General features: G+C 48.4%; 1 protein-coding gene across 1 annotated transcript in view; it reads right to left on the bottom strand.

The window, feature by feature from the left end:
* The window catches only part of WDFY4 (WDFY family member 4), a 236,835-nt gene that overhangs the window by 131,850 nt on the left and 92,286 nt on the right, over positions 1-12,699 (bottom strand). The window contains exons 25-33 of the mRNA XM_084634805.1: positions 10,534-10,607; positions 9,069-9,230; positions 7,427-7,518; positions 6,236-6,335; positions 5,133-5,338; positions 4,340-4,509; positions 3,069-3,194; positions 2,398-2,559; positions 945-1,142 (exon numbers count right to left, since the gene is read on the bottom strand). Of these exons, the coding sequence (XP_084490931.1) occupies positions 945-1,142; positions 2,398-2,559; positions 3,069-3,194; positions 4,340-4,509; positions 5,133-5,338; positions 6,236-6,335; positions 7,427-7,518; positions 9,069-9,230; positions 10,534-10,607 (1,290 nt within the window). The remainder of the gene's footprint in view (positions 1-944; positions 1,143-2,397; positions 2,560-3,068; positions 3,195-4,339; positions 4,510-5,132; positions 5,339-6,235; positions 6,336-7,426; positions 7,519-9,068; positions 9,231-10,533; positions 10,608-12,699) is intronic.

Here is a 12,699-nt window from a genome sequence, read left to right as displayed (position 1 = left end):
TAAATCAGCACACAAGACAACCCCATATGGGATCTCACGGCATTAATAGAATCCATGGGCTGCCTTAGAATGTCATGTACACATTATAAACGGACAGGGAAAGATTTTTTACTGGCCAAGATCTAACTCCAGCATAATACATTTCTCCAATGCAAGTTACTATTGGTGCTGTGTACAGGTAGTATCCTGCCTTGGGTTATATGAATGCATGCAGCACAGGGGAATCTCTTCCCTACAGGGCAGTTAGGCTTTCAATTCTAGCTGGTTATCCTGAATAACATAACTGGAGGTGCCCCATATCCCAGCAGTGTGGTCTGGCCTCAGGCCCTCTTGATCACATGGTGCTTGCTAGGAGGAACTGCAGACAACCCCTTCTCGGAGTAGAGCTGCTCAGAATTTTTTTTTTTTGTCAAAACAGTTTTTTTGATGAAAAATCATGTTTTTGTCGGAATCTAAGCGGTTTGAAAAACATGCTGATTTCAATGAATTCTCACTGAAAAAAGGAACAAAGCATTTTGATAATGTCGAAGTGGAAGATTCTGACATTTTTCAGAACAGAACGTTTTGATTTTGTCATGTCAAAACCAGCCTTCGAAGTCAAATTCGTTATTTTAATTTATTCTTTTTAAGTTCACAAAGGTCAAACCCGGAACAAAACGTTTCCATTGACCCGAAACAAACTTTTCTAAAAATTTTGTTTTGTGGGAAATTTCAACATTTTTTTTTGTTCTGTTTCAGAAAAGGAAAGTTTTGGAAATTGTGGAATATCTCGCAAAATAAAAAAATCTGGTACCCGCCCAGCTCTATCCTGGAGAACTTGAAAGGAGTAGGTGGGGTGCAGACCCTTCTGAGTCCCTACATCACTGCAGGGTGCCTCCTGTGTCATCCCCCCTCCCCGACTCCCAATGCAGAGTAGCGAGGGTTGGAGTCTACGGCAATGAGACCTCAAGAAGTAGCTCGAACGGGTGCCCCTGTTTGTGCGCCGGGATGCTGGCCAGACTCTCCATCAGCAGGATGCGCAGGAAGTCCCACACTTGCTTCTTGGCAGGGTGCTGGGGCAGTGGGGCAGCCGGGGGGTCGGGACAGCTGTTTGCTTCAGTGGCAGCTGGACCGTTGAAGGGCGACAGGCCTTCAAAGCCTCCCTGAGTAAAGACAGCAGAGACAATGGCACTCAGGGGAGCTTATTTTACCAGCATTGCTTTCTCCCCACAACTGAGCACAGCTGCTACAGAGAGCAAAGGGGAGGCAATGCAATATGGCCATAAAAACTAAGAGCCAGGACTCCTGGATTCTATACCTGCCTGTGTCACACTGAGTATGCCTACCCAGCAGCCGGGCGGATGCTTCTCAGCACGGGCAGATATACGTGCGTTAGGTCCGCTCAAGCAAGTGCCCCAAAAATAGCAGTGCAGCTGCCATGGCATGGGTGCAACTTGGGCTAGCTGTCTGAGAGTGTATCCAGGAGGTTGGGCAGGACTGTTCTCAGATGGCCAGCCCGAGCTGCCACAGCCCACTGATACTTTTAGCAGAGCTAGTGCATGTCTTCTACCTGTGCTGGGAATGACACCTCCAAGCTGCTGCGTAGACATACCCACAATCATTCTGACTATGGACAAGTCATTTCACTTCTCAGTGCCTCAGTTTCCTCAGCTGTTAATATTAACACCAAGAAGGGTTTAGTGATGCCTAATACACATACCAGTGCCCCAAGGATGCCAAATAACAATAATAGTAGCAAAGCTGAAGGATGCACTCAGATTAAAGGGGCTGCAGTATGTGTGAAGCACTGTTAACCCCTCCGCCGACTTGTTTTAAAATCAGGAATGGGGGAATCAGCTGGCAGCTGAGTGGGGTTTGGTGAGTGCAGTGGGGCTGGGGCGGCTGCTGGGGTAGGGATGCAAGGGAGAAGCAACGTCCCCAGTGGGTGAGGGGCGAGCAGCTGGCTGAGGGAAATGAGTGCTACATACTCTGGTGAAGGGGTCACACTCAGAGGGGTGGTTCTTTAGTAGGGAGGATGGCAGTGCACAGGGATGGCCCCGGCCCCACAAGGAGCATTGAGATTAAAGAGTTTGGCTGCATCACACCTGGAGCCGAGCCACCCATTAGTTATCACTGACCAGTGATCCAGGCCATGGCTAAGAGGAAGAAGACAGGGAAGGGTGAAGACACCCAGCAGGGAACACTGGATTCAATACATTGGCCCCTACATTTAGGTTCCACAAAGGCTGACAGCTTGAGGGGCACGGACCATGGGATAGATCCCACAGCTCTGACTGGGTACGACTCACAACAGCATCAGCAGGGGCTCGGTTGGACTACCGGGGCAAAGGTGTCAGCTGGTAGTCCAACCTGGCTCAGTTGGCTCAGTCACAGCCATCCAAGCTGGTTCACACTTACCTGGTGCGCCCCCACATGGAAGACGACACTGGCTAAGGTTTGCAGGAAGTCTGAGCAGCACCACACTGGGTCCTGGGGGTAGCTGTGGTAGATGAGACACAGGAACTGCATGACGTTCCCAGGATAGGCCACCTCCCAGGAGCCCTCTGTACCTGCAAAGGGCTGAACACCGACAGGTGCATCTTGTCAGGGCAGCGCTTCACTTGCACGCGTGCTGAGCTGGCACACCTTGCCTTGTTCTTCTCAGCAGTCCCCAGAGATCTGAGTGGCCTCGGCTTGGCCAGAGCTGGAGAAGTCACGAACGAATTGCTCCAAGGGCCACAGGGAGCAGCTGCTTAGAGCCACGCGTTCCTCTCCTGAGCCTGAACACAGCTCTAACCACAAAGCTGGGGCTTTCTCCACTCAGAATGGGCAGGGGCTGGGGCCCAGAAGCACATTAGGAGGGGCCAGGATCCAGTCCGCAACTCTCAGATCCTAGTCGTAAGCGCAGACAGGGTCCCTCTGAAACCCCCTACTCCCAGCAATGATAAAATGGCCGAGTCAGTAGCTGGCAGCCATCAGCTCCCTGCCCACCACTGTGCTGTCACCCCTTGGGGAGGGAATGGGCTGCCTCAAGCAGAACTCTCCTCCACTCCCTCTGTGGGCCTGCGCACACACAGCCGGCTGCTCACCTTGTTCACTGTGGCCTTAACCATCTCTAGCAGCAGGGCCACTGCCTCTGTGCACAGCCCAGTTTTAAGGACGTCCTCTGTTTGGTGGTTCTGCAGGAGCCACTGCAGCATGGAGTCCAGATCTGCCTGAAGGAAGGGAGAGACGTTCGAGGAGGAGGCTGCTCACAGGGGCACAGCTGCACCCTTCACTGCTTTTGGAGCAGTCTAGAGCGATGGGTGAAACCTCCAGGAGGTTCCTGTTCTTTCCACGTCCAGCCGCATCAGGCACAAGGACAGTAGAACCTCAGAGTTACGCATACTTCAGGAATGGAGGTTGTCCATAACTCTGAAATGGTCCATAACTATGAACAAGACGTTACAGACTTCAGCCAGGGGGAAGTTGGGGCTGCAGCTGCAGGGCTGGAGGATGGGGCTTCTGACCCTACGGGCCATCAGGGCTCCCAGAGGGGGGCTCAGGGCTTCTGCCCCGTGGGAGCACCAGGGCTCAGGGGTTTAGACCTGGGGGGGAATGCTGGGACTTGGGGTTTCAGCACCGCAGCTCCATTCTGGCTTCAGGCCTGAAGGGGGCGCCAGTTATCAGGGCTTCAGCCCCGCAGCTCCACTCCCAGTTTCAGCCAGGGGGGAGCACCAGGGCTCGGGGCTTTAGCTACGGGGGAGCGCTGGGGCTGAAACCGGCACTCGCCCTGTAGCTAAAGCCCTGATCCCTGGCACCCCCTGGGGGGCTGAAACCAAAACCAGAGCCGTGGGGCTGAAGCCCCGATCCTCAGTCGTCCCCCCACCCCTGGCTGAAACTGAGAGCAGAGCTCTCGGCGCTCCCCTCTGGTCTAAAGCCCTGAGCCTCGGTGCTCACGGAGATCGGAAGCCCTGAGCCCCCCCATCCGCCGGGAGCCCTGACCCCCCACACACACACCCTGCGGCTGCAGCCCCAGTTCCCCAGGTGCTGCAGCCCCAAGGCAGTGCAGTATTTGCTTTTTTGTGGGGGGTCTGCATTGCTGCCTGATCAAGGACTTCCGGGTCCACATGGTGTTCAGTTGACTGGTAAGTCTGTAACTCTGGTGTTCGTATCTTTGAGGTTCTACTGTAGCTCCAACCACCACAAGCTTCCCCAGCCTGGATGCTTGTGTTGTCCAGGGCAGACGTTGCTGGGCTGCCTCTCCGTTTGGAGCCACTACAGAGAAGCAGCTTAGGAATCCTAGGGAGCACAGCAGGGTCACCTAGCCAAGGTGCAAACTCTCATTCACCCCCCACACCAGCCTTTGTGGGGGCCTTACCTTGGACGCTTCTGGTGGGTCACATTGTGGGGTTCCCAGGAATAGCCCAGAGACCAGCAGGTAGATCTCAGGAAGGTGAATGTGATTAATCAGACATACTTGTAGCACCGTTAGTCCGAAAACTAGGTAGGGGCCATAGTCAGGCATTGGGGGCCCTCTTTTCAAATTGTCTAGAAGCAAAGGAAGAAAACATGCTTTGAACGGCTCAGTTTCCATCCTGCATTAGGTGCAGTGGAGAGGGATGGCTGACTGACAACGACCGGCAGTTCTCTGGGGCCCAAACCACCCTGCCTTCCTACTGTCAGCAACCCCAGCCGTTAGAAGAATTTCTCTGACACTAACAAAATAGAAAACCACCCTCCACTCTCATTCGCATGGTGTGACGTTCTCCTTGTGCACTCCCCAGTCTCACCTGGGGGAGTGAGCAGAACAGGGTTGCAGCGAATCTCAGAGGGACTAGAAGGTGGTGACTGACCAACTCACAGATGTACAGACCAGTTAGACTGACCTCCTGCACAGACCAGACCACACAATCTCCTCACCCAGTGATTTCTGGTCTGGAATCCCCAGCCTGCAGTATGATGGAGAAGGTATCTCCCAGCCCGGCAGTAAGAGATCATCCTGCTGCTTGGACCATGCTAAGCTCACATCGAAGTCAATGGGAGATTTGCTATTTTATGCAACTGGACTGGTAGCCCCAGCCGATTGCTTCTGCACCAGGGTCAACATAGTTTTCATGAAACTCTCCCTGGAAGAGGCTATTTTGGGAGCGAGTCTCATATCTGGGACGTACCCATTAGGATATCCAGCCCCATGGAGCTGTTTTCTACCCAGCGCCCGGCCACCACTCCCTCCTTGAACTTGCTCAGTAGTGTGGGATTGTGGAGGAAGTGCAGCAGCAACTTGACCCCTATCACAACGGTGCTTGGGTGCAGATGGCTTTGTGTGAACATGAGGAACCAATCAGGCCCTAGCGCCAGGAACATCTCTTCTTGAGCCCTGGGAGAAACACAGCATGAAAAGTAAACACGTTAAAGACACTGGGGAAGATTTGATCTAGGAGCCTACATCACAATGGAGAGTTTATTCTCTGAAATCACTTAGGCCCTTACTCTGAAGAATATTTAGGTGCCTAACTCCCAGACCTTTGAGGAGCTGGGCAACTGACTTAGGCCCCTAAGTCACTTACGCTCTGGATATCGTGCCCACAATCTGGTGCTAAGGAGGTTCATTAGCTTGTTTGTCCACATAGTTTGAGCCATCTGATCCCTATGAAACCCAATTTAATTTATTCCCAGACAAACTACATCAAGACGGAGTCACAGTTAAGGTTAACATCTCCGTAATTTAGTGTAAAACACAGGACAGGGATGTTGTAATTATCCCAACCCAAGCATTATAAACCTAGAACATTCAAAATTAAGGTTTAAACTTGAAAGAAATTCCAATATGCTAATGTATGCAAATGCACACTTAAGGCACCCAAGCAACCTTAACTCTGCCCTGTAGTGATGCAATAACTGTGTGATTAGGATTAAGACATTGTAGTATTTGTAATCTCAGTTAGATGAAACTGCTTTTTAAAGACACATCGGATTTCTTTTCCCCTCACAGAACAGATATGGAAACCGTGATCTCTCTGATCTGACTGTTTGGCAACTGTGGGAAAAGTGTTGTCTATTTAATAGATATCACTCTAAACCTCAGATATCACACTGGGGAAAAAAAAAACTCTGAACCCAAACTTGACACATTCCGCCTCTCTCTCATTGACTGATGACACTCATAAATGCTAACTGGATGTTGAGCACTGGTCAAACACAGAGAGAGAGGGGGAACCGCGAAGGAGCCACAGTCCCTTCTCCGCCCACTCCATCCCCAAATGGTTCTACTTACTCAGAGGACAGATGAAGTTTGTCTGAACACATTACATCTAACAGCATCTTCAGTAACCGGTTTCGGAGCCAGATTGTTTTCCCAGATGTTTGGCTTAAGGCTACAATAATCAGAAGGAAATAAAAAGTAAAGAGGAGACAAAACGTGTTTCCAGCACTTTGATGAACAACCTTGTTTGTAGCCAATACAAATATAATTGGTTGTTAACTGGGTGAAGTACGTGTGAACATTTGGAAGTGGGGATCCTGCCACTGTAAGTACTAGTCATTTCTGAGTTCTGTTCCCAAAGCCCTACCATTAGGGATGTTTAAAACTAGACTGGACAAAATCCTGGGCAATGAATAATCTGTAGGGAACAATTCTAGACTGGGTGGAAGAGAAGGCTGGAATGGATGACTTCAGAGGTGTTTTTCCAACTCTAAACTCTGTGCATTGAAGTTCAGGCTACCAGTGTCTCCATAATGTATTCTGTTGCGTGGATGTGTTGTATCCAGTAGGACCTCCATTGGGACCACTCATAGGACAATAAGTAACAGGAAGTCAAGGTGGCTGGCTCTCCCAGCCGTCAAGTCAGACACAAATGGGGTAGACATTTAGAAGATGCATGGCTCCTTGCACTGCAATATGCACTTGCCCTAGAGAATGCCCCTTCACCCACATGGGACTCCAGCACAATGCAAAAACTACAGCGGGCCAGCAGCAACAACCACATTCCCATGGAATCCTGGGAGGGAACTTTCACCCTTTCATTCCATTGTTTTTAACCCACAAACATTGCTCTCTGTGAAATTTCAACCAAATGGACATTTCTCTTCCTGGAGACTTGTGAAAACCAGCACTTGAGGGGCTTTTGGTGCAGTGACCAAGCTCTGCCAACCTAACTGCAAGGAGAGATACCAGAGGGGGGGAAAGCATAACTAAGCACGTCACCTGGCTTTAGAACAGACCTTCCCAGACATGACTATTCTCTGTCCCTTTACTACCCCTGAGCTGTTCACAGTAGGGCCCTGACCCAGCAAAGCAATTAATTTTGAACTCCTGAGTAGTTCTGCAGTATGTCCCTCAGGGGTCTGCCCTTCCTGCCCTCCTCTCCCCTGCCCTCCCCGAGCACAGCCCTGCTGCATTTAGGACCTGCCCCAGGGATGAGGGGCAGCATCCATCAGAATTCATTCACCAAAGGGACCTCCTTACCTTCTCCTGGCGGATCAGAGATCCCATCCAGGCATATCTGACTTTCATCCACAGACGAGGGCTTTAAAGTGTAAACAAGGAACAATCCAATCCTTTCAGAGAAAGAGGAAATCATTTTGGTTAGCAGCATTTCCAACTATCACTATTGTACTGTGAGTCTCATGATAGTTGTTGCCTTTCTTAAAGCCTCAGCTCCTGGAGTCATGGGATTATGTGAGAATCTCGGCTTTCATTAATAGCGTACGTTTCTAGCCCTTGTGGAGAAAAGCTTGAAAATATGACCCCCTAATGACTCAAAAATAAAAATAAAAATGATCCCCCCTTTTTAAAAAAAAACCTCATAATTTTAAAGCCAGTTTTGTGATTTTGGGGGCCTGACTCATGATTTTTGAACCAATGGATTTGGTAATATTGGGAAAGCAATACTGCTCGTGCCTGGTGTCCATATCCCCTTGGGAGCTCCCCTCATAGTGTTTCTGAGTGACACCTCACTGGCTTCCAGGCATGCAACACCCAACATGGAATCTCTAGCAGCCCAGCAGGAAACTGCTGTGACAACTCCTTTTCACTTGTGAAATGCTTGAATACCATTTTTCAGTTCTCATCATAAATGGATGAACGTTACACACGCACAAAGCAAGTGAGTGATGTGCATTCATCTGACTCTGGGAGTGGTGTTCCCTATAGACTAAAATACCACACTATAAGAACACTCCAGACATTACAACATACTTTAGCATTCCCCCAGGTTCGGGACAGTACAGGTCCCCTGTTTTTTAATGATGCTCGGGGCCTGCTGCACGAGCTGCTCTCCTGGAGGCTGTGGGACAGGGGCTGTCTTTATTTGCTCACACTGTACAGCACCATGCACACTGTCAGATCCAAGCAATTAACAATAAATAAAACTTAGTAAGTTGCAGCCACCCTCATCTTTAATAAAGAAAGAGGCTGCCAATAGAGACTGCATGTCCCAGAATGCAATGCTGCATCCGGACCAGAGTGATTTCATTAAAATCAAGATAGAGCTTTGAATGTTGGCCTGTGTCATCTTGGTGGCCCGCACCCCTATGTGTGAGGGTTGTGGACAGCACCGGATGGGTCTCAGCTGGTCTAAAGGGTAGAGACTGACCAGTCTGGGCATGAGCTATCAAATACTGCAGTATTGTGTTTCAAGCAGCTCTTTCCTCAGACAGCAATCAAGGGTTGGAATTCTCTTCTCCAGAAGGTCCCGGCAAAGGCAGTCTCCATGAGATTCAAGAATAAAATGGCCAGTTGGACATCATCTAAGCAACGGGATCAGACACCCATCAGCCTCGGTAATCTTACCTACCTTGAGTAGTTCCTTACGCTTTGGGTCATCCCACTGAGGTCAAGGGGCTACCTGTGCTATATTCACTGTAAGGGTCACAACTTGGCCGGGGGTGATTCTCACTCACTTGAACAGGGCTGAATTAAATGCTGAATTGGCTGTCAGTGGAGTTTTCCCCTACGATTCCTTGGAAGGGATCTACAGGGATTCTGTCTTTGTCCAGAGCACCAAGCAGGGCTGGATGTGGCGACTGTGATCACACAATAGGATTCCTGTGCTTGTAGGGGGACTGCTCACTTGTGAGCTGAGAAAATACTGCATGGTTGGGGTTACCTAAGAATGTCTTTGGTGTTGAAATAGCCCTGCAGCAGGTAGGAGAAAATGGTACAGATAGTGGTGACTCGTGAGCAGCTGATCTCGATGTCGTTGAGGAGGAAAACCAGTTTGGGCACCATTTGCATCTGGTAGGCGACTTTGGTGTTCCGACATCCATCTCTGCATCAAAGCAAGAGGAACGTTAAAAGCCTTTACTGGAAAGAGCCAATTCTGCCGAGTTTCTGCTAAAAGGGTTCTGCGTTCACTCTTTGTACCACGGACTTCTGACGTTGCCTTGGCAACCAATCAAAACTCCGACAGACAAATTGAATATGTGTCGGAGATGGGGATCTGAAGCCTTCTCAGTGTGTTCCTCCTCCCCCCTCGCCTTTCCCCGGAAACGTCCGCCTTTCAGCGAGTTCAAACAAAACAAAGTTATTGACTTGGAAAGCCCTGAATTGGTGGAAATAAATGCTGTTCTTGTAAAACTCAGCAAGAGACATCAGATGGGATCATGCCTGGCTTTTCAGTGCCAACAGAATGGAATCTACAGGCCTCATTGGGGCAGCCGGTCTGTCTTGCCCTGTCTCTCCAAAAATATTTAACTCTCTCGTAGAGCTGGTCGGGAAATTATTCTTTCCTCTGTGCAAATTTGGGTTGGGGAAGTTCTTAAAAATCTCAAAATTATTTGGTCTAAATTTCAGTTTTAAACCTGAAATCTTTCATTAAAAAAATTGGGGGGGGGGGGGGAATTTCACCCTTGATTAAATGAAAATGTTTTGACTAAAAGGTTTTGGGGGTTTTTTTGGCAAAGATGTTTTCAACCAGCTTCATTACTTTTAAAAAATCAAATGAATAAATAGACATCTGGCTTTCTATTAGGACTTGTCTGTAGTGTATCCAGCATACTTTGGGCACTGAATAAATAACCAATGAAAAATAATAAGCCATCTTCTCCCTCTAAAAGTTGAAGATCTGAAGAATTCTGACATTAAATTGATCTCCCTTTGAGGGCATTACGTCCCGAGATTTGCACTGCAGAATAGCGACTGCTCCAACCAGTCCTTACAGATGCCATTTTCCAGAGCAGTTGTGTGCATAGAGCTAGACTGTAACTACCAAACTCAATCATCTGGACTTGTTGAATGGAAACATGTGAAAAACTTACCATCCAGTCTAATCAGGCAAGATGACCTACTTTCTTTCTCTAAGTGCTATGGGTCAAGTACTCTGCTGGTGTAACCCCACTGAAGACAATGCAATGCCTTCAGCTAGCAATTTGGTCCTATGATTCTGCGACATGGCCAACAGAACCAGTAAATGAAAGCTTGGATTTTCACAGGGCCTTAGAAGAGCTAGTTGCCTGCCGTCTTCCATGAATTTTCAATGGGATCTGGGCACATAACTCCTTTAGAGACATTCAAAAATCCCAGCCTAAGCTTATTAGTTCATCCTATCTCTGCCATAGATGCCAACTATGTACCTTGAGGGCCGCAGGATCTCCACAAGATGTGAAAAGAGGGCAAGGTCAAGATTTTCTGGTGCATTTGACCAAAGCTGAAAGACAAATGAAACCAGAGATTTCACAGCTTCTCGAGTTCAGCTCCTTTTTCTCTACTGACATGAGATTAAATAAGTTTTTAAAAAAATCAAACGTGTTTCTGCAGCACATGCCTTCATCCCGAGATCTCAAAGCACTTTACAAACATTAGTGAGGCCTCACAACATCCACATGAGGTAACAGAGTGTGTCTATTACTGATGGTGAAACTGAGGCACAGTGCTATTTGCCTACAGTGAGTTAGTGGCAGAGGAGAATAGAATCCGGTGTCCTGGTTCCCACTTTTTCTTCTCTGACCAACTGATAGCATCCCAACTACACCCATTTGGTTTAAAAACAGATCAGAAAACATGCAACACATACAATCTAGTATGAGTCAGAAATGCCTGGAGGAAGTGTGGCCCAGTGTAAAGCACACTGGCCTGGGACTGAGTGCATTTGGGTTCTGACTCTGTCACTGTTCTGCCATATAAATGAGGTCTCGGTGCCTCCATTTTCCCATCTGCAAAATGGGGACAACAATACTTTCCTTTGTAAAGTGTTGTGGCTGAAAAGTGCTGTATAAAATATATGTATTTTTATACCATGTAAAAGCACATGGATTAAGCTATGTTGGAAAAAATATATATACCATAGAGTACATTTTTAAGTGAACTTAAAATGACATTTTTCAATTTGCATCAAGTGTGTCTTGGATTTAGGGGGAAAGGAGTAAAATAAAGCACAAAAAAAGGATAATTTCAGAAATATGGAAATGAATGATCACGGAGAGAGGGAGAGAAAATATATCTGATCGCACGGTGCACAAAAGCAGGCAAGCTGCAGTTTGCACCCAGATAACGAGCTTCCACAATCACTCTGACTGACATGCCCCAGAGAGATCTGCCATGAGTCTGTCTCTGAAACACGTACTTGTGCAGCCCTGAATAGGGACTATTGCAGGCACTGAGATCACATAACGTGAGCAGAGTAACAGCAGAATGCAGGTGCTTTAGAAGAGAGCTAGAGAACAACTCTGGAGGCTCCTTGTTCTATAAAGATCCTCCTTTATCACATAGCCTGGTCCACCCTGGGGCCTGGAACACCAAGAACTCTTCAGATTCAGCTCAGAGGCACGTGGACAGCAGCAGGACTGTGGGAACTGGCCTGGTTAATGCTCACAAATGCAGAAGCTTCCTCCTTTGCAGGGGTTTTCTGTGGTCAGAGTTCTTGGTCAGAGTGCAGAACAAGGTGGGTTTATTCAATGAGACTTTTTGTGACAGGTCTGGTAGAGCTGAAACTTTTTGCAGGGGAGCCATCTTTACCAAAGAACAACACCACACTAAGTGGAGGTTTGAGTGTAGCCTGAGCCTGAATTGCAGGGCACACATGGTAACACACTCAGCCAATCTGGGACTTTCACCTTTTTCTCCCAGGGGAAGTGCCTAAGGAGCCATCCCTGGAAACAAAGCACTGGAAAACAGATTGCAGGGACCAATCCTGCTTTGGCCCAGTAGGTGGAGAGGGGTGGGAATGGAGGAGATGTACTATAGGTCTCTCCCATCACTAATTTCTATGAAACTGGATTCACCCCATCTGAGTGCATGATAGAAGAAATTCACTCCACTGTTAGGATCCCAAAGCAGGGCCCATCCAGCACATAAGCCCCATTTATTGACCCAATCCAGGGTAGTGCTGACAGCACCACCCAGCAGATGCTCATTTACTCACAGAATCCATCCCTAAGCCCTGACTTCAGTGATGTATAGAGCTTTGTACGGGCCCTCTGCCTTGGGGGGAATTTCACCCTACAAGCAGGTTCCACGCTCCAGAGTAGGAAACAATCTCATATTTGTTCAGCTCCTGGAATGATCAGGGCACTTGGACAACTGATGACGGGGTGGCAGCACCAACAGGACAAGCAATTAATCCCCAGCCCATCTCAAATTACAAAAATACTATTCTGGATCTGTTGGCTGGAGCAAGACATAAAAATAACTTACTCTCCTTGGGGGAATCTAGAGACAGACCCAAACTGTACTGGAATTCAGACTTCAAACACCCCAGGTCTGGACGGTACTTATATGCAGGGTTTTAGTTCAGACCCACA

This window comes from Lepidochelys olivacea (assembly GCF_965140295.1).
Source record: "Lepidochelys olivacea isolate rLepOli2 genome assembly, chromosome: 7".
NCBI classification, from domain to species: Eukaryota; Metazoa; Chordata; order Testudines; family Cheloniidae; genus Lepidochelys; species Lepidochelys olivacea.
Note: the sequence above shows the minus strand (reverse complement) of the source record. Positions and strands in the feature narration are given on the sequence as shown.